This window comes from Macaca fascicularis, chromosome 2 (genome assembly GCF_037993035.2).
Source record: "Macaca fascicularis isolate 582-1 chromosome 2, T2T-MFA8v1.1".
Lineage (NCBI taxonomy): Eukaryota > Metazoa > Chordata > Mammalia > Primates > Cercopithecidae > Macaca > Macaca fascicularis.
In genome coordinates, this window is record NC_088376.1 from 87520503 (window position 1) to 87545897 (window position 25395).

The following is a 25395-nucleotide window of genomic DNA, read 5'->3' on the forward strand; positions in this document are numbered from 1 at the left end:
AAAATAGCCTGTAGTTGTGTAATCTGGACCTATTGATCTATGCTGTTCAATGTGGTAGCCACTAGCAATGTGTGGCTACTGATAATGTGAAATATAGTTAGTGAAAATTAACATAAGTATAAAATATGCACTTGATTTTAAGACATGCTACCACAAAATAAAAATGAAGTGAAAATGTAGCATTAATAATTTTTATATTGATTCATGTTGAAATTATAATATTCTGTAAATAAAATAAAACTACATCATTTATTTCTTTTTTATGTAGTTTAATTTACTACTAGAAAATGTAAAATTACACATGCAACTTACATTATAGTTCCACTATACAGTGTTGCTATAGATGTTCCCAAATATCCAACATTTTTTCTTATACCCAATTGACTTGAATTGACTCGAAGTAGGATGTTGGGCTTATGATATGTCTAAGATATGATCAGAAAGTAGTAAGGCCTTTTTTTTTTTTTTTTTTTTTAAGAAATTCTCCATTACCCCAACTGTGGTTAGTGATGTTGTTATAGGTGTCTGTGATAGTGGATGGCAAATGTAGAAGCAGGAAGATATAAAAAGGAAAAGTAAATATGGGAGTCCACAGGATTGAGTGTCTGAGACATTAAGTAAAACAAAACAAAACAAAATTCAAATTTAAAATGATTGTTGAATGTAAATTCATTCATCTGTCATACTTAATATAGAAAATGAATATTTTCTTTATCTTTGAATAATATTATTTTCAGATGAAATTACTTGTAATAATAGTTGTTACTCAAAATTCATCTTATAGCTACTAAACTTCTGCAACTATAATCTGATTTCTCTAAAGCCCCATTAAAACAAACAAACAAGCAAACAAAAACTCTGCTATTTGCTTCATTCATAAATCCTTTAATTCAACAAACATTTATGTGCCTATCCTATTCTAGGCATTATGCTTGAAACTAGATGATCCAAAGGTAAAGTACTTTCTCTTTAAATTCTCATTAGATGTTTCCTTAGCATTCTTTTGCTAATTTGCAATGTCTGTTCGCCTGAATTCATCTAAGTCTGTAATCATGGATGAAATTGCTTTGGGCACCCCATCAGAAAGAATCACTGAAATCTAACCCCAATGTGTTATCACACACTACACAGATACCACAAGAATCAACAGAGAAGCAATAATGTGTTAATATCACAGGAGTCCCAGTGGGCTAGAAAAGTTGTAGCTGTGGTTAGCCAGGACACTACTACACTTGTAGTATTAGTGGACAATAGCAAGTAAATTATATTAATAGAATTGAGTCATAAAGTATTTTAACTGAGCCAGCACAGGAACTTTCCGTCTTTTTCATCCCTTTATGTCTTACCGTGTGTATCTTTTTCTCCCTCACTTCTGTCTAAGAGTAAAAGCGATTTTTTCCAAAGCTAACTTGGCCACCCCTCTTTCCTCCTTCTCCTACCTTATGGCCTTGCTCTACCAATTTTCAGAGCTCTTCTCACCTTCATTTCTACACATGATCAATCGTTCTGCTTGCTGCAGTCATTTCTGCCCTCTGATTTGAAACCATACTTCCAAGGCCTGTCTTAAAACAAATCAAACATTCTCCCCTCAACTCTTTCATATTACTGTACTCTCCTCCATTTGACATACCTCCCCAGTAGCCTGTTCGCTGCTGTCTTTCATCCCATGTTGCTCATTCATTCTTTAAGCCTGTAACATTGGCTCTCCTTCCCCCATCCAACATTCTAATTCTCTTATTGTCCTTATATTACCAACAACTGCCATTCAGAAAACACAGTCTTTTTCCTCCCCCATAGTCCTTATTTGTTTGGACCTCTCTGAGCAATTCTTTTATGGAAACCATCGATTACCATTTTTAGTAAATGAATACAACTTAAAATCTGTCTTCAACTGCTTAATTTTATTTTAGTAGAGTTCCCCTTTTATTTACCTGTTGCATTCCCTTTACATTAAAAAGCAGTTATCCCAAAGTCTGCATCTCGAAGACTGGACTTTGATCCCAATTTTGCTTAATAAAAATTATTCAAGAAATTTTATAGAAAGTTTGTCAATGATTAAGTCTCAATTCATGATTTTTTTCCCCTCTATCAAAAGGGGCAGGCATTTAACAGAGATACAGTGGATAAGAAGGGAGTAGAGTCAGAGTTTATGAAGCACATATCTGAAGGTTATATTTTTTATTTTTATATTTTTGCTTTTGGAACAAATGTCTTTATTATGCTCAGAAAATACCTGCTGGTTCAACCCTAAATTGCTACATTAAAAGAGACACAGATTTAAATGCTTAGGGTGGGTGGGTGAGTGCTTAGTATCTGTAATAAACTGACTCCATTGTTACAAAACTCTCTCAGGCAACTATCTCATACTATCTAACTTGACTTTGAAAGGGAACCAGTGTCATGGAGTAAGGAGAAAAATATATTTGCTGTCTTCTTATTGATGAAACTGTGAATTTTTGTCAGTTTGGGGTTTGCTACACTCTGGCAAGTTGGAAAAGGTCTATTGTATTGTTTCTTTCAGAAGCTTTTTTTCTGTCATCCATGAGTTTCAAATTTAGCTCCTGTTGGAATATTGTTTTAAACTAAATCCAAAAGCAGTTAAAATATTGAAATTAAAACCCTTTCAATAATGTACTTTTCTAAATCTTGACTCTACTTGTCAAGGGCTATGTGATGTTAAGCTAATCTCTCTGTATCCAGTTTCTTTCTCTATAAAATGGAAATAATAATGGTACCTATGACATTAAGTCGTTTTGAGGATTATATGCATTAAAATATGCAAAATGCTTGGAATATGGGTAAGAATATACTAAATGTTCAAGTACCAATTATTACTTTTATCACTATTAATTTATGCAATCAAATTTATTTACTATCTACTGTTTAGATAGTAAATACACAATGTGGAGAAATACACAATGAACAAGAAACTCGTGTTCTTCAAGAGCTTTGCCAAGAAGAGACAAATATCTGTCAGAATTACAAGAGTGTGTGACGAGTGGTATGATAAAACCATCAGCCTCTGTGGTTGCACTCAGAATAAATCAACAAACTCTGCCTAAGGTTGTTGGCAAAACATGACTAGTTGGACTCTGAACTGTGTTAAATTAGTGCTGTAATTTATCCAGACCACAAAAATCTTTCCTTTCATCAGTATCTCTGAGAGTCAGTAGCTGGATCTCCTCCGATACTCCAAGTCAGAAAATGTAGAACTTTTCCTCAATAATTTACCATGATCCTTTAAAAATTACAAAGAATTTGCTTCTCTCAACCTAATGATGAACTTCAAGATACATTTTCTCTAATAGTTTAAAATACATTTAGCATAAAGTTTTCATATGCAGTCTATGTGTCTGTGTGTATACCACTACTATTGGCTGTCTGATTATTCTGACCTGCATACATCTTTTAAAATAATCTTTCTTCTTTGTGACTAACATATGTCTGGCTAGAAAACCAATACCTTCCTATCTTAAGCAATATAAAATTTAAAGTTATTTGGTGGGGCTGAATTACTAGGGATGTGGAGGAAGGGATTCATTCCCTGTGAAGCACAGTCCAGAGTGCCAGATAGCTTTTTCCTGGTTTGGCCATGAGGATATATACAGAAAAAAGTAGCACTAGGGAAGTAGAGTAGTTACAAGAAAATAAGAATGGGTGGCATTTTCAATTAGTTAATGGCATGGTCAGATATAAAAGGGTAGCTAGTTTATTTGTATAGACTCTTACAAGGCATGATATGTACTTGGCCTAGAAGTGACCTATAGAAGTGGTCTCTCTCTTGTTACTGGAAAGTTCTTTTTGGATGAATTCTTTCCTGGGCAGGAGATGTCATCTGATAGTCTCACAGCTCTGTGTTACAGTCTCACAGCTCTGTGTTACTAAGGCCAAAGTCAGTTGAGAATTACGGGGCTGTGGGCTTATGCGCCCAAGGAAGCCAAACGCAAACATCTCAAATAATAGCATAAGTAACACATATAAAGCTTTTTATTGTATATGCCAGGCACTGTGCTAAGCACTTTACATATTTCAGTTCATGTAATTATTATAAAAACTCTAGGTTGTAAGGACTAATATTTTCCGTTTTACAAGTGAGGAAGAAGAGTTTCAGAGTTAAATAACTTTAATGTGCTCCAGATCATGGAGAGAGAGAATGGTGGTGATGGGGCAGGAAGCTTGTCTTGTAGGGGTAAGGGAGGCAAAATTTATTCTCTACCCTCCTAGGGCTTCTTGCTGAGTCTACGAATTAAACTTACCTAAGGCAGATTAACAGGAGAAAAGCATACAAATTTTATTTAGTAATTTTTACACGTACATGAGAGCCATCCCACACACACACCAAAATGAAGACTCAAAGAAATGAAGTTGAATGCTTATATACTAGGCTGAACAAAGAATAGCAAATTGTGGAAAAGCGGCAAGACAGAGGAGTATGGGCTAGGGCAATTAATTGTGGAAAAATAACTAGGAAGATAAGATTGGCTGGTTAGTTCAACAGGATTTATTTGTGTAGATTTTTGTCAGTCTCCACTTCCCTAGTGATAAGCATGTCTTTCACATAGGAATTTAATCTGCTTTCAGGAAGCAAAAGGAAGTTCAGAGTGCGCTTCTTGCATCTGCTGTTTTTCAAATGTTTTTTATTCTAAATAACAAATAGGCCAAAACAGCATGTTTGGGGGCAGTGTGTTTTGATCTCTTACATGGGAAACAGCATGAACTGTACACTTAGATGAACATAATTTTGATACTGACCACTTAGTATTTTCTTCTTATTTTTCCCTCTCTCTGTTATTGATATTACTCTTTAGATGTAATTCACTTTTTTTCAAAATGTTTACTTCTTTAAAGTGTTCTTCCTACCTCAATAGGGCAAAAATAATAATGTATTTTTTATAGCATTAAGCATATAAAGGCATGATATGTACTTGGCCTAGAAGTGACTTTATGAACTTTGTTCAGTTACTAGAAAGTAACTTCTTTCTAAGCCCTATTAGGTATTCAGGTGAACCTCATACTATGCATTCAAGTAGGATAATTAGTGGTATGAGTAGTATTTCTGTAAATAAATTTTTATTTTGACAAACAAATATGATGCAAATTAAGATTTGGGAATATCAAGAGAATATAATGAAAACTAAGGTTTCTTGAAATGAAAAGAAGAATATGGTAATTTGAGAATATCAAGACAGGCTGCTGTGGAAATTTTCAACAACCTGTAAGTAATACAAGGTTTTCTATCTTCACTTTCATGCCTATAAACTATATTATCAGCCCTTTGGTCTCTTAGAACAGAAATACGTTTGTTTAGTGTGGAATGTCTTTTATTCTTATTGATTTTTATTACTATAACATGTAATATTTCATAGTATAATTAGCAGCTTACTGTTCAGTTATATGATTGGGGGAGGCAAAACACTTAGAATTTTTCCTCATAGTCTAGTGTGGGACTGATTAAACACAACATACTACACACACACATGCACACACACACAGACAGTATGTGTATACATATCACATATACAAATTTACATATACATGTATTTTTACATAAAATGTATACATATATACACACATATCTCAAAAATGTACATAAAAATAGCAAATACTAAAGTAACAAGAATGGAAAAGAAATGGTTCCAAAATACTGTCAGACAAGATTTTTCTCTGAGCGGACACTTTATGTGTGAATAAAACCACAGGACGGCAAAGCTGGTATGGTTTATCCTCAAAGCCTTTATTTATTCAGAGCTGTTCAATAGTAGCAATAACGATTGTTGTCACTGTACCTCATCTCCATTTGGAAAGTGAAAAGCAATTTTCAAATTCCATTAAAAAAGATAAAGCAAAGTTTACCTTGTTACATGGAGTTGAATAGAGACATTCAATGAAGCCATTTTTTAAAAACTGTAACACGTCAAAATTTTAAGAATAGGCATCATTGGAAATGCTTTGTGATAAATATATTAATATCACAATTATTTGCCGTACTTTAAGGATTAATATATCATTGTTTTTGTACATTCCTTGCTATGTGTTCCTTGCCTTTGGGCTCAACTCTTTAATAACCTTATTTTCAAAAAGTACATGAGAGATTAGTGGTGAAGCTAATTACCTATTGCAAGTATCCAGCATACATTTTTCTGAAGAGTACTTTGAAATGTGTAATTTCAATTTGTAGTTAACACTTATTTTTAAGAAATTAAATATCTGAGAACTCAGTTAAAAATGAAACCGTAAATAAAGTTGAATATGCACTTGTTGGAAATTTATATCCTCCTACTCTCAAGTTATTTCTCAAATTGACAAATGTTTTTAAAAACTATTCTTATTGTTTTTAATGGGATTTTGATGAGTGTGTCTAACATAATACACAAAGGCAAACCTATGTTATAAAACCATGTGCTGAATAACGATGTTTCAGTCACATATACTACAGCGGTCTCATAAGATTATAATGGAGCTGAATATCTCCTATTGCCTGGTAACATAAAGAACAATGCACGACTCATGTGTTTGTAGTGATGATGGTGTAAACAAACTTACTGCTGCCAGTCATATAAACATATAGCACATACGATTAAGTACAGTACATGATACTTGGTGATAATAACAAACGACTTCAACCCTAGATTATGTATTTACTATATGACACTTTGAATTGTTATTTTAGAGGGTGCTTCTACTTATTAAAAAATGTTAACTGTAAAGAGGCCTCAGGAAGGTCCTTCAGGAGGTATTCCAGAAGGCATTGTTATCATAGGAGATGACAGCTCCCAGCGTGTCTCTGAAGACCTTCCAGTGGAACAAGATGCAGAGGTGGAAGACAGAGATATTGATTATTTTGATCCTGTGTAGGCCTGGGCTAATGTGTTTGTATCTTCATTGTCAGCAAAAAAGTTTAAAAGGTAACAAAAATTAACATAGAGCTTTTAGAACAAAGATATTTAAAAAGAAAATATTTTTCAGCAGTAAAGTGTGTGTTTTAAGCTGTGTTACTACAAGAGTCCAAAAGTTTTAAAAATTACAAAGTTCATAAAGTAAGATAGTTACAATAAGCTAAGGCTAATTTATTATTGAAGAAAGAAAACTATTTTAAAAATAAATTTAGTATAGCCTAAGTGTACAGTGTTTATAAAGTCTACAGTAGTAATGTCCTACGGCTTCACATTCCTTTACCACTCATTGACTCAAACAGAGAAACTTCCAGTCCTTCAAGCTGCATTCATGGTAAGTGCCTTATACAGGTGTACAGTTTTTTTACTTTTTTTTTTTTGAGACAAGGTCTCACTTTGTCACCTAGGCAGGCGTGCAAGTGGTATGATCTGGGCTAACTGCATCATTGACTTCCCAAGTTCAAGTGATCCTCCAAACTCAACCCCCAAGTAGCTGAGACTACAGGTGTGTGCTACTATGCTCAGCTAATTTTTGTATATTTTGTAAAGATGTGGTTTGTCATGTTGTCTAGACTGGTCTGGAACTCCTGAGCTCAAGCGATCCACCCACCTCAGCCTCCAAAGTGCTAGGGTTATAGGCATGAGGCCCCAGGTCATTTTTTAGTCTTTTATAGTGTACTTCTAGTGTGCCTTTTCTATGTTTAGATGTGTTTATGTATGCAAATATTTATCATTGTGTTATAATTGCCTACAGTATTCTGTATACTACAGGTTTGTACTGTACAGGTTTGTAGCCAATGAGCAATAAGCTATACCATGTAGCATAGATGTGCAGTAGCCTATACCATCTATGTTTGTGTAAGTACATGCTATCACATGTTTGCACAATAATGCAATAATATAATGATGCATTTATCAGAGCATATCCCTGTAGTTAAGTAATATATGACTGTAGTTTAATTTTAAGCTATAGCCATTAGTACTCGTAGTCATGGCTAGATGGTCATATAAGTAAGTATATTTCTTAGAAAACAATATAGAAATCTTACTCAAATAATTATATGAAGGCAAAGAATTATCAAACATAATCATTTATGAAAAATAAAACTATATAAACTTACATAACAGGCTGTGATGTCCACTAAAATTTTTATTAGCATATCATGGTATTTTTACAAGGTAGATTTTACATGGTATTTTTACAAATTATCTCCAACATCTCTAAATTATCTCTTTCTGAGGTAGGGAAGATAAAATATTCAAAATGATTCAAAATTTAATTTATATTTCAAGGTCTTCATGAACAAGAAAAATAGGTGGAATTGCTTAACTTCAGAGTTTCTTTTGTTTTATTGTAAGTATATTAGCCAAATATGCAGAAGACCATAACTCTGAAACTGTTCAATCACTCCCATTTAAATTAACTCAAAACTCAACAATCCCTTTGGAACTAAGATTGTTTTTGTAATTCTTTCATATCCCACATAGCAGTTGGTGCCTAATAAATACTTGATGAATGAGCTCTCAAGGTAATTATTTTTCCTTAATTTCTGTCAACTTCTACTGTAAAATTCTTTCTAAATTTTCTTAGATATGATGAGAGTTTCTATGATTTTATTTGTATTAAAATGTAGACTCTTTTGGATATGTCTTCTCTGTGTTAAAAGTATTAAAATTCTGTCATCTAACCATCACATATGACTTAATCATCTTAATGTATTTTATACAATTGAGGAATCATCTCACAGACTACCTGACATTTACATAATTTCAACTGAGAACATATTCTACTACTTTAGGCCTTGGCTTTTGTATGGCTCAGAATTCACTGAGTAATGTTGTTTTCAGGATATTGGATTAGCACGCCTGCCAGAACATTCATTAAGCATGGAACAAAATGTCAAGGTGACTTGTATCAAGACGTCTAGTACAAAGAACCCATTATTTTTATTCTTCTCTATTTAGGGTCATGGTTCCAAAGGGTACAGTTAAGAACTGCATGCATTATTTTCTGCGTATATTAAATATTAGGTTTCAAGAAAAAAAGGTGGATATAGATTAATAGAATTGAGCCCACAAAATAAAGTCAATTACTTTAAAAACTAGTATGTATTTCAGATAGTGACACACGTCTGACAAAAAGAGCCAAACATCCATGAAACTCAGCATTATTAATACAAAATACAAATGCATTTTGTTTTCCTTAAGTGTAATTTAAGAAATTAATAATGGATTGAATAGTTGTTTAAACACACAGTGACCACAGAGTCTAGAGCATCTAGTAAATAGGAAATGTAACAATTATTTAGTTGTCTCAGATTTCATAAACAGGAAAAGCAGGGGATTTAGAATACAAAATTTCAAAAGACTTACTAGGATTGGCTAACTTAATTACCAACACTAAATAATTATGACTTTTTCTCTTCATTTTGATAACTTGGTTTATACATGCATTGATTACTTCAACAATCCTATGCATTACTATCAAGAAAATAGGCTAGATAATCTTCAGTGAAGCAGGGTCTGTGAACAGGAGTTTGAGTAATGACAGACGTCTTTCTGTGGGGCCACAAACAGCCCCAGATCCATTGTTCATCTAGTACTTCAAGTCACTACCACCAGTTCATGAGAGTTGGAACTCAAGATGATACCTATGTGCCTTCTCAGTTGTTAGGAGTATAGTTTTGACTAAATACCGCCTGAAGAATAAACATCCTTTTATGTGACACAAGCAGAACCAGTAGATGTTTAGATACTTGAAAAAGCATTTTATTTTAACTGAAACACACATTATGAATCGTTTGGTATAAGACAAAGAACTTTTCTTTGAGTATTGTTCTGGGAGTTGGAATTCTAGATTTACTTTCTCTTGTTTAAACAACACATATGATGCATCGTCTAACATTCCTAGTTTCAGTTTCTTCACCTCGGAGCAAGAAATAGGTACTTGCAATGCAGATTTTGTTCTACCTTGTCAATATACTCCTTTCCTCTCCTTATTAATAATCTTTTCAGTTATGTCTCCACGTATAATTGAATAAAATTTTCAAATTTCATCAATTAATCTGTGTAAGTCTGTCCAAAACATTCAGGTTCAGTTTCAAATAGATAACTCTTTCCTTCACACTTTAACTATCACTATTTACATAATGTTAATTAAATCGTGTAATTTTGTGTATAATTACACATGTCACCAGAAGAAACTAGTTTGGGGGAAAAAAAAAAAGACGTCTTTGTATATGTAAAACTCACTGGGGGAATTGTTGAGTTTATGTGGGTGTCATGCATTAGGTTTATGTTAGGGAGCTGGGAAAAAAATACAGACTCAAATAAAGCATCTCAGATCCATTGCATCTGAATCTCTTAAGCACCTTTAAAAGTTTTGCAGATTATTCTTACGCATATTAAATTTGGTAATGATTCCTAGAACATTATAGAATACTTGCTAATATTTATTATGAGGAGAAAAATGTGCTATATAGCAGGGCAGCAAACTAGAGAATAATTCTAAAAGAATCCTATGGAAATACACTTTTCTATTAGCAGTGCAGAGGATATTGTTCTTCTAAAATTTATTTTTGAGTGCCTGGTATCAAACTTTGTTTTCTATATGGGGGGAGTCCCCTGTGAGCTTAGCTGGAAGCAGGGCATATGTCTCTCCACAGAAGGTGAATCAGAGTTCAGATATTTGTATTTGAGCTAGGGTAAAGGTACGTGCCCTAAGCTTAGCCAACTGGATGACCCCTCCCAGGACTTTACATCTGAAAGAAGAGAAACCAAGACATTGGCACAGTTCAACATTATTCGCTCTTGTGGACAGCCTCTGTCAGTGGCAGAGGAGAAGTAGAGGCAGCAAGATTGTCATGACAGAGGAGTGTTCCCAATGCAAAGGTGGCAGTGGGGGTGTCTCAAACATTGATGTCCTAAACTGACTATTTCTATAATGAGATCTGGGCAGTATTCTTATACTTAGTTTCCCTTGGTTACTGCCTGGTTCTCAATGTCTTCTATCATTTCTGTAAACTATTACATATAGTAAATAGTATATAAAATATATATCTAGTATATTTTTTCAACAAATTAATTTTATTCTTAAATTGTACATGTTAATCTCTGTCGGATATAACCACATGCACTCCTATTTTGTGCTGAGTACCTAAGGACAGCACAAAGGATCCTCTTCAACCCTCTAACACTCACAGTTGACAGTGTGGATGAATTTACTTTTAGAATTCCCAAAGCAAATAAAAAAAAAAAAAAAAAAACAACTGATATTTCTACTATTTACTCACAACTTGGAAATTCTTTTCACAATTCACTTTAACATAATCACTAAAAATGCCTATCTAGTACTTGCATTAAAAGAAAAAATGAATGGTACTTTGAAATAAGATTATTTTACTTTTTAAAAAGTTGTATAATATGTTGTTTTGTGTCCATTTGTTTACAAATTAAAACCACAACATTTTCATTTCCTTGTGCTAGCAAAAGTTGTTAAAAATAGTAACACACCAATAAACTGTGAGGAAATTTACTCAGCTAAGAAAAAGTACCAAAGTACTCCTTTAAAACATTAATTTTTGACACATTTTCAAAGTGAGTATTTGTTGTTATCTTCTGTAACAATTCTTAAAAATATGAAATGTGATGTTTCTAGTTTTTGTAATTTACATTAAATCATTCTTTCATTAAATACCTCAACATTCATAGCTTCAATAGGTCAATTGCTGCATTTTGTACTTACTTTTCATTCTAGCTAAAATTAAGCAAACATTACAATGTTCTGTTGACTTTGAAGTATTCAAATCATCTTGAATACTTGCTATTCAAGAGAAACCATGTATTTTTGACCCCAAGGCAATCATTTTCAAATGTCAACTAAATGAATTATCTAAACTCTTTAGGTCAAAGAAAATTATATCTATAATTATAAAAGAAAATACGTGTTTTTCATAACTATAGTAAGTAATCAATAAGTTTAGTATATCTGGATACATTTGATTGAAAAGAACACAAAGTCTTACTTGCATTGGCTTAACTCACATAATTGAAAATCAAGAGGAAATGCAGATGTTAGGCTGGATTGATGCAGTATTGCAATCACATCATCAAGGAGTAAGTTTCTTTCAGTCTCTCAGCTCTACCTTCCGTAGTATAAGCTCATCTTAAGACTGGTTTCCTCCTGGTGGGGTAAAAGAAGTTGTGGCATTTATAGATTTCATATCCATAACCCATACTTTTCAAAAAGAAAAAGTGGATTAGCTTTTGCTGGTTCTTTCAGAAATCCAAGGAACTACTGCTTTTAGAATTCTGCAGGAAACTTCCTCTCAAATGTACTTGCCAACATTTGGTCACATACCTATTTCTGAAATAATCTGTTTGGTTAAAGAATTGTCTTATGCTTAATTAGGACTGTGTTACCTGAATCAACATTATGACAATGGAGATCAGATAACCCAAGTTAAATTCATACCATGAGAAACTACCTCTGGAGCTTTTCTCCTAAACCATAAAGCACACAGCGAGCGCTGCATAGAATATTTGTAGACTTTGTACTACATGACAATGGACAGTGTATGACATAGAGAGGCAAGATAAAATTTATAACAAGACAGCATTATTTTTTTTTTTGAGACGGAGTCTCTCTCTGTCACCCAGGCTGGAGAGCAGTGGCATGATCTTGGCTCACTGCAAGCTCCGCCACCCATGTTCACACCATTCTCCTGCCTCAGCCTCCCGAGTAGCTGGGACTACAGGCACCCACAACCACGCCTGGCTAATTTATTTATTTATTTTTATTTTTTTTATTTTTTGTATATTTAGCAGAGACAGGATTACACCGTGTTAGCCAGAATGGTCTCAGTCTCCTAACCTCATGATCTGCCCACTTCAGCCACCCAAAGTGCTGGGATTACAGGCGTGAGCCACCACACCTGGCCCAAAGCAGCATTTTCTAACAGTTGAATATAAATATAGAATAAAGTGAAGAATTTTATAAAACACAAAATTAAATAACCTCATACCATATAGTATTTATTAAAAGCATTATATAAACAATAAGTTCAAAATAATATTTTGATTTATTCGTCACATGTTTGGCTTCCAACCTAGACTGTAAACTTCTAGTTTCTATCCCTAAGCAACTAACGCAGTGACTTACTCATATTATATATTTAATGAAGGCTGTTCAGTAGAATAAGCAGAAAAAAATCAATGCTGGCTGAATTACTCACTTTGTTCAAATAGATGCAGCTTAAATGACAAACTTTTGGCTTTAGACTGAACTTCCAAAACAAATAGTCCACATCCTTCTCATTATTAGAATCAGAAAATAAATGAAAAAAAAAATAAAGCTGAATTACCTATTTTGTTTGGTTTTGTGACCTGAGCATTACTGTTTGCCGGAGGTAACGGAGGTAACTAAAGAACAATGGAAAAAGGACAATGCAAATATTTAGGGTGGAGACGAAAGGAAATGCATCTTTATATTAATTGTCAAAAGTCTGTAGGGTATTCAAATAAAATTGTCTTTAGAGGGTGACAGGTTCTACCTACTGAGTGGAAGCTGAAATACTAGGAGATAATGAGTTCCAAATGAGAAAGAAAAGTTATTAAATATTGAGTTTGAGTTCATACATAAAGTTAGAGATAAGATGAAAGAAAATAGCTGCAATGAAATATAAATAAAAATAAGAAACCAATTAAATGAGTGTGAAAAAAAAAAGTAGTCAACCATATCACTGTCTTCTCCAAATTCTGAAAGGCACTAAGGATTGTGTTAACTTTATCTGAGTTTAGTCTTCTTTTTGAATTAGTAGAAGATTTTTTAATGCAAAAATTTAAGTTTTCTTTATTGTTAAACTATCAAGCATCGTACAGTGGAATGGGAGTCTTACTTGAATATCCTAGAAGATAACTTCTTACTCAGGAAATTTCTCTTGAAAAACAATGTAGTTAGATGGACTGAGAACTCTTGACAGTAACTGCAAAAGAACACAGTTGTTTACTCCCTCTACAGTCCTCTGTTCTATTTTATATTTAATTATAAATGAAAACAGACACTTTTATCTATTTCTTGGGTTATACCTCTTCAAGATAATTCGTATTTTAAAAAATTATGCTGTGATGGCTTACATAGTCAACTCAGGCTGCCTAAGACAAAATGCTATGACTGGGTGGCTTAAACAATAGACATTTATTTCTCACAGTTCTCAGGACTGGGAAGTTCAAGATCAGGGTGCCAGCCTGGCCAGGTTCTGGAGGGCGTACTCTGGCTGGCTTGTAAGTGGTTGCCTTCTTGCTGCGTCTCTGGTACCTCTTCCTCTTCATATAAAGGCACTAATCCCATCCTGGGGGCTGTATCCTCATGACCATATCTAAACTTAATTACACTGAAGGCTCCACTTCCTAACATCATCCCACTTGTGGGGGCTAAGGCTTCAACGTGTGCATTTGTAGCAGGAACACATTCAGTCTATAACAATGGTTGACCTTGGTTTTTGGTTTATGTGAAAATTCCATCTGTCACTCTGTGAACAGATTTTTAAACTTTTAATAAATCAGTACAGACATCCTAATTTTGTAATGCATACCTCATGAGGACTGTTTGGCATGATTTACTAATGATATTTCCTGAGTTTAGCTAGTCATTTAAGAACTGTCAAATCCATATTGTACTCTGTCAATGGGCACGGTGGCTCACGCCTGTAATCCCAGCACTTTGGGAGACTGAGGTGGGTGGATTGAGACCATCCTGGCTAACGTGGTGAAACCCCATCTATACTGAAAATACAAAAAAATTAGCCAGGCATGGTGGCACGCGCCTGTAGTCTCAGCTACTCGGGAGGCTGAGGCAGGAGAATGGCGTGAACCTGGGAGGCGGAGTTTGCAATGAGCCAAGATCGCACCACTGCACTCCAGCCTGGGCGACAGAGCGAGACTCAGTCTCAAAAGATAAAAAAATAAATAAATAAAATAAAGTAAAATAAAACAAAGTAAAGAACAAATTATCATGGGAAGAAAAACGCTACCAAATTTTATAAATTACCTATTGCCTCATTGAAAATCACCTCAAAATCTAATGGCTTAAAACAATAACTGTTTTTTTCTGCTATTCTCCAATATGCCATTTAAGCTTTACTTAGCTAGGTGGTTCTTCTGGTTGGGGCTGAGCTGGGTCTTGTTATCTGTATTTGTCTCTGCAACCAGTGACTCTTCTATGAAGTTGTCTTGGGGCTAGCTAGTAAAGGCAAACCTCTACTGACCAGATCCTTGTGTTCTTTCCTCTTCCAGCAGGCTAACTAATCCCGTATTGTTCACATGGTAACATGGTGGTTTGGCAGAGAGGGAGAGGGAGTGGGGGATAGGGAGGGAGAGGCAGGGTGGGTTGCCGGGGGAAGAGAGAGAGAGAGAGAGAGACAGAGAGAGAGAGAGTTGCAGCATTGTGGCTTGCCAAAACTGTGGGGAGGCAAGAGAGCGAGAAAGCACCATATAGGAGATTTTAAGACATGGGCCCTCTAAATATGCTATATTCTGTTGGTGAAGGCCCAAACCAAGTTCAAGAGGTAGAGAAGTAGTCTGTGCCTCTTGATGGAATGAGCTGCAAAGTCTTATTTTAAAGGAGTTTCCATACATAGATGAAAATAATTGCAGCCATTTCCCTCAACAATATACCACATATGTCTTTGTGCCTTAGTGTCTGCAGAGTGAGTTTATGGCTTGACAATATCATCAAAGTCTTAATTCTCATTCTGCTTTTGCTAGTATAGAACTAATTCAAATTTAGCTCAAAGAATACATGTAGTATAAATAGTGTAGCCATGCATTTTGTGCATTCTAATGGATGTAGTCTCCAAGTAAAATAATCTCCTCTGATGTTGATATAAATACAGTAATCCACTGTTAACTATGGAGTACAGTTAGTATAATCCCTAAAAGAATTAGCAACAATTGTATGAAATTTAGCTGGCCTTTTCTCTCTGCATTCAGCATGTATACCCACTCAGTTTTGAAAGACATGACTTATTATTTAGCGTGATTTCATTTAGGAGTTTCTCAGTATGGGGTATAATGAATGTTAATTCAGGCTTACAATGGATGGTATCCTGTGCCCATTTATGAATATAAGAAAGAACATTTGAAAAAGAGTCATCATTTCCGTCATTAATTTACTAATTCAAACACATGGAAATGACTCATGAAGATTTTAGTTGCCTTTGTTTCAAAATTCATGGTTTTTTTTTTTTTTTTTTTTTTTTTTTCAGTTTTCTTTTGCTTTAGTTGAGAAGAAAAGATTTGTCAGTTGAGTAAAGATATTTCATCTCCTTCACTGATACTGCTGGGAGTTATTAATTAGGTTTCTGAGTTTGGCACTATTCTTTCCTGGTCACCATGATGTGTCATTGAAACAGGCTCATTAAAATGAGTGATGTGTGTTGTAATTTCATTAGTGTCATCAATAATATATTATGCTTTCCTTTTAGTAGTCTCTTTGTGTTGCGTGTGGGTCAGGATAACTGTAGGAATTACATTTATAAGATCCAAATTGTTACAGATGAGGAAAGATAGGCATGAGGGTGGAATTAATGTTATTTTACACATGATGACTACCAAAATGATTTCAATTAAATAATATTTTAATTAGGTCTGATGTCTCTACATGCCATTCTAAGATACATGTTCTGTGTATGCAAATAAGATGGTGATTTATTGAATTAGATCTACGCTAACACAATCTATTATTCCTGCAGGGAAACTTTTGTAAATTGGACTGAAGCAGGTGTGTTGAAGAGCAGGAATGATTCAATAAGGAATATGAGTCCTTGTGGTTGTAAAGGACAGACTCTTAACATGGAAACTCTTAAACTATAGCCTCACCTTCTTTCCACTATATTTTTTCTGCCAGACATGTACCTTTTGACTGGCTATTGGTCAATTCCTAGTCTTTCCTAATCTGAAAAATATGGGTTTATAATGGAGGAGAGACACACTTAGGCACTCTGATATAGTGTTTGTTGTTCATATCTTTTAACTCTATTTGACCAATTCAATTTTGGTGACATTACATGGGAATTCAAAGAGGTTTTGAATTAGAAGCTTCCATACGAGTATTGATCTAATTGAAATATTCACAAACAAGAAGCATTTGCATATTAAAAATGGTATAATAGTGGTTTTGCTGTCAAGAGATGATTCTGGGAGTACTTAGGATTAATGGTTGAATATGTAAAAGTTCTCAGAGCCAAGAAATACATGAGAACACGTGATAAAATGTAAAAACATGATTTTGTTTCAACTTTCCATTTAAATATTAAAAGTAATGTAATGCTATATTTTCATAAATGATTCAAAATGCAAAAATTTATTTTATGTAAGCAGGAAGCTAAGTGGTTTTCAGTACACAAAAGAGGAACTGCAAAAGATGAGCTACTTCTGAAAATCAATAGGAGAAATGATCTTTCTCATGAAACATTAAAGGAGATATTTTGGTTAGCCCCAATTTGTTTTTAAGGTAATACAATTTATCTGGGTGAAAAACGTATTTCTACTATTATAATAAAGATCATAACTTAAGTTACATCAGCAGTTACCCAAAATGAAGGTTTTTTAAATGATGATGAAAAAAATCTCAGTCACTTGTATTCTACTAGAATCTCAGTATCCTAGCTTTATGCTGATTTGTATCCAATTTGAGTAGAAATGGATATGAGTGTTTATCTTCCATAATAGCTTGCCACAAGCCTACTGCTTGAATCATGTAGCATATGGAAAATGTGTTTAGCTACTTGCAGAATTTCTCAAACAAAAAAAAGATTCATTTCTGCTCATATGGCTTGTTTACAGTCATTATAAAAGCATGTTACTATGTTGCTTACTAGTTAGGAGAAGCAAGTGTTGGCATACTCCACATTCCATTACATTGGCCTTTAGGAAATGTACGTATTGATTTTCAGTTATAAAATAGTAACTCATTATAATTTCTTGTGTTTTAGACCTGAACATTTTTAGGATGTATTTTTATTCTTCCACATTATATCTCTTCTAGATATTTTATGGTAGTTATTGACACCTTTTACAAAAATATATTAGAGACTGTTCATGCTTATGTGAATTGCCATCACAGGATTAATCTGTAACTTATATGAGCATATTTTATTAATAGCATCTTATCACTAAATTGAATATGGATATTTAACATTTAATAAGCACAGAATGTATATGTAGAAATGTACTTCATGCCACTGGGTTTTGAAAATGTGGAAAAGCCATTACAACAGCCTAAGAATCTTTAAACATGCCCCCCATAATATACTAGTTGCAATGTTGCAACTCATTTAAGGAATAGTTCTTGATAACAATGATTATAATATTTTTGTTTGTCAGCATATTAAACAATATGTCCTCAACGTATGGAAATAAAATGTTTGATACAATTTTAAAAATATAGATTGTACTCTCTCTTAAATTCTGGAAATATATTTGCCATTTAATGATTCATAAACATGAAACTCATAAAGTGAAGGAAGAGAATTCAAAACTATAAATATGAAAAATGATTAATTTTTTGTAGTAGTTTATTCTTATTAGTAAAGTAGTATGTCTACAAAGCAGTATTTTTTACATGGCTGAATAATTAAAATGTTTTTAATCCACTTTTATCTTTAAAATATCTTGATTACTAAATGACTGTTTCATCATTTATATATAACTACATATACATATATCCATTTATATTTATGTTTGTTTAAATAGTAGATTATAAATGTAAATATGTTTGATATGTATCCTGGCACCAGAAGCCAATTCTTTTTCCTAAATGACAAAAAAGCTTGTTAGCCTGAAAAAAACTAACTTTTGTTTAGGTTCTGTCATGTACAAAAATATTCTAGGCAGCTTCATCTCCATTTTGAACAATTCTACAGTTCAGTCAAAGTTTCTCTAAAATTATTTGGTTTCTCATTTTTATGAAATAAAACGAATATTTAGGGAAACTTTCAATAAGTATTTCACTAATTCTTGCTATTGCTATTTCGTTTAAGTCATTTTGAGATATCATCAAAACATTTTCAAAAGTTCTCTGTATAAAAATACATGTATACATATGTATATGTACATACATAAATAATCTCTTACATGATTACATTCGCATGGTTGAATGGCTTCTTCTGAAAATCCCTTTAATGTTAAGAATACCTGGAGAATAGCAAAGGGAGAACGTCTGCTTTAAAGAATGTTCTGTGTCTGGAAGTAGAGACAAAATTTTCCGAGGATACATGGAGTCTAACATTTCCTGGTGCTGGATGATGAATCAATTTTGTAATTACTGAACATACAGTTTATTCCCAGATTGCACATTTCTCACCTGTAACAGAGGCCTGGAGCAGTTGTGTGTATGGGCATTGAGTGTGCATTTATTTCCCAGGCCAGCGGACCAGAATGTGGGTCAATCCAGCAGTGTTGGTGATGAGGCAGGTGGAGTTGTCCCCAGTGCCAGAGGCAGTTCTATCGCTCTTTTATGTGCTCCTTGGGCTACAGAGCTTCTTCACTCCACAAGGCCTTGTACCAGAGCATTGCTCACAACCTTCTTGCTACTCCACCTGGGAAGTAATTTTCTCCCTCCCATAATCAGGGAATATATTTTTCTTAATACAAACTATAAACCTGAATTCAAGAATATTCAGAATTTTGAGAGTATCTTTCTTGCACTGCTCTATTTTCTTAATACAATGCCAAGTTTACTCATAAGCATGAAGATCAAGGATATTGGACTATTAGAGATAGTTCCCATTTAAATTTTTCTATCTTCAACAAAATCATTGAAATAATCTCTCTATTCAAGAATCTTCTTTTCCCACCACCACTCATCATGTACTCATTTCAACAGAAATTGCTCTGAAAAGATACAAAATTGACCGTTCTTCAGTGAATTAGGGCTTAAAATGCAAAATAAGCTGAATTGATACAACTTATACCAACATTATTGAGGGTCTACTGAGTTCCCAGCACTGAACTAAGCCGGATAAAAATTTAATTAAATAAATCACCATGGCTAAAGACCTCCTAGCTTCACAGCATTGAATTAGACTTGATACAGAAGTAACATGTTCTTCACTCTGAAGTGTAAAGCAATGAGATCATAACATATCCTTGAAAATATGGATCAGGATATCGCAACAGATAAGACACAGAGACGGATAAATGAATATCAGAAGCCAATTGGATATGTAAGGAAAGTGAATGACTTACAGTGTTCTGGCTTGGGGGATTAGGTAGATTTCACTCCCCAGTAACACCTACAGAGTACATGGTGAAAAGTGCTGGCAAGGCTGAGACAGTGAAGCATTGCTGAGAGAGGAAATGGTGATCAAGAACTCAATCAAGTTAATGCTGGTGCTGGAGAAAATTACAAATTAATAAATTTTGTGCTGTGGCCCTGATTCCATCTTTTCAAACTCAGTCATCGCTGTGTAACTTAAGTCTTTGTCACTTTTTGTCTGGACTAAGTAGTCTTCTGTTCTCCAGGCTCTATATTACAGCTAACGTAATTATTCCAAAATGAAATATAATCACCTTTCTTTCTTGCTTACATCCTTTCACTGGTTTCTTATTGCTTATAGGAACAAGCTTAATCTTTTTACCTTGGTATACCAAGCTCAGTATGATATGGCTATGACTTGTTCTCCCATGTCTGCTCCTATCATTGCCCAGTCTGGCCCTATACTCTCATCTTATGAAAATGCTAACATGGATTTCACTAAGGATATCATGCTGTTCTATAGTTTCATGTCTTTGCTTATGCCAATTCCTTCTGCATAGGAAGCTGTCCTGTCTTCATCTCTTTTAGCTTTTTTCCTTTCCTAAACTTCTGTAACTGGTAGCTCCCCTCATCTTTTAAGATACTGTTTAAATATTCTCTGTTTTAGACCTTTTCCTGACCTTTCCCAGTAGCAATCTATCATCTGTTATAACCAGACCTTACATCTCTACTAAAACAATTAGAAAAATGGATTTAAGTTATTTACATGTTTGCCTCTTTTATTAGACCATGGGATTTTAGCTAGTTTGGGTTGGAAATAAGACAATGATGCAATGATTCATAGCTTTCTAACAAAATACATCTATTGGTATCTATCAATGAATAAAGGTGACTATCTTAGACTTTCCCAAATCAAATTTATCTTTCTCAGCAATTTGACTAAGTTACAGATCACTCTTTTATTATGCGTTCCACACTCGTGAGAAGATGGTATTCTAGATGTCAAACATATATAAAAGAAGAGAGAACAGTGTAATGAATTCTATTACCCAGTTTCCACAATTATTAACTAATGGTCAACTGTGTTGCCTCTACACTGTCTGTAGCTCCACTCTCTCATCTTCCCTCCAAATATTTGAAGCAAATTCCAGACATAATAACATTTCATTCGTAAATATTACAGTGTGTATTAATATTTCTAAATGATAAGGGCACTTTTAGAAAACATTGATGATACCATTATCACATCTAAAATATTTGCCATTTCCAAATATCACCTAAAAATTAGTGTTCAGTTTTGCACTACTTCTTAGATTTTAAACTGTTTAAATACAAGGGTAGTAAGGTCTATGCTTTGTGAATGGTTGATTTTTTTCTTTTCTTTTTTTTTGGGGGGGGGGACAATTTTGCTCTGTTACGGATATTTTGTCAATATTCAGAAACATGTTTGGTTTTTACACGAAAGGAGGAGTGCTACTGATATCTTGTGTGTGGAGGCCAGGGATACTGCAAAACATCCTACAATACACAAGGTGGCCACCACAATAGAGAATTATCTAGCGAGACTAGTAAGAGGGTGACATTGAGAAACCCTGGACTATAGGTTCCCCCTGCATTATATATTGTATTGCAATTTATTTGTTGAATAAACTGGGTCATTTGTCTTATAAAGTTTTCCACATCTATATTTTGTTAATGATACATCGTAGTATAATTTAACATTTTTTTCTGTTTCTTGCATCATCAGATTCATATACAATTTTCTTTTGCTATCAAAACTGCTTTTTTTTCTGTGTCATAGATAGTGTTGTGTACTTCCGTCAGGAGGCACATAATGTCTGATCATCTCTCTCTTTCTCATCAGTATGGGAAACTATTGGTGATCAATGTCTAAATTTGTTAATTCATTAGGAGTTGAAAAATAGTCATATTATATTTTTATAATTTATTCATTTATTGAAAACATCACTGACTCTTAGAAATATTCACTCCAACGTTTGATAGAAAAATAGCATTGTGCATGAAACATTTATGCATTTTGTATTTCTTTTCAGAAACATCCTGTACCACCTTGATGAAAAGACAAGCCGGTTTTCAATACTTGTGGAGGCTTGGGAACACTGCAAACCCCTTGCATCAAATGAGACCCTTCAGGAAGCCCTGTCAGAGGTGTTGAACAGCATTAATTCAGCTCAGGTTTACTTCAAAGCAGGACTTGATGTGTTCAGGAGTGTCTTGGATGGGAAGAATTGAGAACAGTCTGAGCATTTTTTAAAGTTTGCTTACAATTCCACAAGCAAAAGCTCTAATTTAACCAGATTTTCTGACATTGAAGGCTTATTTTCCCCCATGGCTTTTTGACAAGTATAAAGCTATTATTACATTGTATTTTTTAAATGTAAATATAAAAAGAACATTTTGCACATTTAATATTTTTTGTATCTACATTTCTGACTATGTAAAGCAAGTTATTGAAATAGGACTTAAGAATTACCTATTAAAAAGAAATCTGATATTTTATATATAAATATACACACACACACATACACACACACTATTTTGAGGAGAAAGTTTCAAGAAGTTCCAGAGTATCTTTGTTCCTATGGGCAGAGCATATAGGAACACAGTTTATTCTCTCTGATAGAGCTATTAATGACCTAGTTTCTGTAAAAGAAATGAAGAGTTGATATGGTTCCGATTAACTTCACTATTAAGTGTTCAATATGAAGAATTCAAGTATTGTGACTGAGTGATTGGTTGACCTAAACCACTTTGAATGTTTCTATTTTATGAAATGAAGTTTCTCTTCCTAACACAACTAGATGTAGTAATACACTGGTTATGAAATTGTATTTTTTTAAGTATTAATGAAAAAAGAGCCATAAGCATTCCAGGGAAAAATCTCAAGGTAGCTACACAGAGCAATTTAAATGCAAATTTTTTTCGTAACAACTTACAAGGTGACTAGCTTTGAAACCCCTAATTTGCCTCAGTTGATTTTCTAAGACTTTCAGGAGTGATGTATGTCTTAAGAGGGAGAAAAAATATATCTTACTACTTTTTCTCTTGTTTCTTTTGGAAACACTGAAACAGGGACTACTCTAAAATGAAAGCATCTCACATTGGTTTTCTTTCTTGTATCTTTTCTGAAACTCCTTGCTGTAAGGCAGCTTTCACAGAGTACTATATATTTTCCACAGTAAAGTAGCAAAGTTTCTCTTTGAAACCCAAAATATCTTCTAAAGCATCAAATTTCTATTTCTGCCTCTGACAAAAAGAACTTACTATGAAAGAAATAGTTGTTTTTATCAATAAAATCTCCTTAATACTATGAAGAAATTTTGGTATTTTTTCTTCTTTATCCTTAATTGTGACTAAGATGGAAATCTAGAAAATATTCATGCTTCTAAGTTTGTACAGGGTTACTGTAAGAGAGTGTCTCATCTACACTTCAATTCTTCTCCCATGTGGAAAACTAAGTTTTTTATATTGACATTGTCGTTGAATAGCTCTAGCAATTATTATTCTCCCAAACACTAACATTCTACCTATTAAGTATCAGGTTAAAGTTCTAGTTTATCTTTAGAAGTTTATTTGAAAAATGGTTTTCGTATACTGGATAAAGCAATTCCCCTTAGGAAACATAGCCTCAGAGTATTTCATATAAATTTTCTCTACCTAATTCAAACATACTTCCCCATCATACACCACCAGAGCAACATTGCAAATAGTCTGTGTATATTTAAATTTTCACTTTCTATGGATGAGCATAAACCTAGTCTTAGTTTAAAGGCAAACTAAAGTTGAGGGAAGATAATTAATCAATATCCATTAATTGATTTATAAGGTTCAACACTTTCTACCCTAAATTATTTTTATACGCTCAAGGCAAAGCATGGAATTGAGGCAATTAGCTAGATAATTCAAGCAGAAACCCATTTTCATGGAAATTGCCTGTGTGCACATATTTTTAGATGAAAAATGAAACTACCTTACAATATTATTTTTTACCAATGTATTTGTTTGAAAACATTTGCCATGTTGAAGAATGTGTATAGGAAAGGGCTAGAAATAAACAGGCTTGTGCATACCGAGACATTCGTGATCTTTCTTCCTCTTCAGAGATCATCAGAAAAGAGGTGGGAATACACATGCAGGTGCATGTGAGCCCAAATGCCAGAAAGTCTTATACCAGAAGAACTTAAATATTTAACCACAGGTTGATGTGTTCATTCCTGTTATTCATTTACAGATGAAATTAAAACAAAGAAAGGCAAACTATTATCAGTTTGGTAGTTCACTCTTTTAGAGCAAATTTCTAAATGAATTTATTCCCATAACCTGCAATAGCACTGAGAGCAGAAAATATGTTTCTTCTTCATCTTTGTTTAAAGATTGCGTACCTAGGTAAGTCACATTGTATAGATAAGAACCTTCTGTATTCCTCACCTGTAAATTAAATGTTATTTGCTATTTGAAAACTGTAGTTAACTATGGTTTTTATTAGTCTATTAAGAGATATGTGGAGAAATTTAATTATAACTAAAGCAGATGTCCAAAATTCTATACATGCTGCTTTACATCTTTGCAACAAACCTCTTAACTAGCAGCATTATTTCTATAGTGTGATTACCTGAGAGTGCCTCCAAATGTATATCATTTCACTCCCCTCCCCACCCCACCCCCAATAGATCCAAATAAATAAAATTCTGAGCAAGTTAATAGCAAGTGTTATGTGAATTGGTAGTAGGTTTAAATTGTTGCTGAGTTGTCCATATGCCTGGTGCTTCTCACAATCTTTCATACATAGAATCGTGCCTAGGAAATAATGAATCATGAATATTCTCTGAAGAAAATGTGGCAAAGGCGTAACAGTGAAATTTATGTTCAGGCAGGGTATGCATGAAATACTGCCTTTTATGGAAAAGCGTAAGTCTCAGAATCAAAAGAAAGCCTAAGAAGGATTCTGGTCTAAGCCCTGAGATCTTGCCTTCAGCCAGAGAAGGCACTATCGGTTACCCCCACCAGATGTAATAACTAAACCCAAAGCGAATAAGAAACTTGGACATAGTCGTGTATTTAGTTAGTAACAAAAGCACCACTGGAATTTAAGCTTCTCTGCTTTCTCATGCAGTATATCTTGCTTTTCCCTGAGGAGACAGGGTTATAAACGATCTTTTCCAGTGCATTCTATGTAACCAGCCATTCTATCAGATGTTGCATGGGCTGGTTTTAATTCAAGGCTAG

The 25395-nt window shown here is 33.8% G+C and overlaps 1 protein-coding gene across 7 annotated transcripts in view; it reads left to right on the forward strand.

The window, feature by feature from the left end:
- NAALADL2 (N-acetylated alpha-linked acidic dipeptidase like 2) overlaps positions 1-24872 on the forward strand; it is a 1467871-nt gene extending 1442999 nt beyond the window's left edge. For all 7 annotated transcript variants that reach the window (XM_065540193.2, XM_074031421.1, XM_065540194.2 and 4 more), the window contains one exon: positions 22203-24872. In XM_065540193.2, coding sequence (XP_065396265.1) covers positions 22203-22401 — 199 coding nt within the window. In that variant the 3' untranslated portion in view covers positions 22402-24872. The remainder of the gene's footprint in view (positions 1-22202) is intronic.
- The last annotated feature ends 523 nt before the right edge of the window (positions 24873-25395 follow it).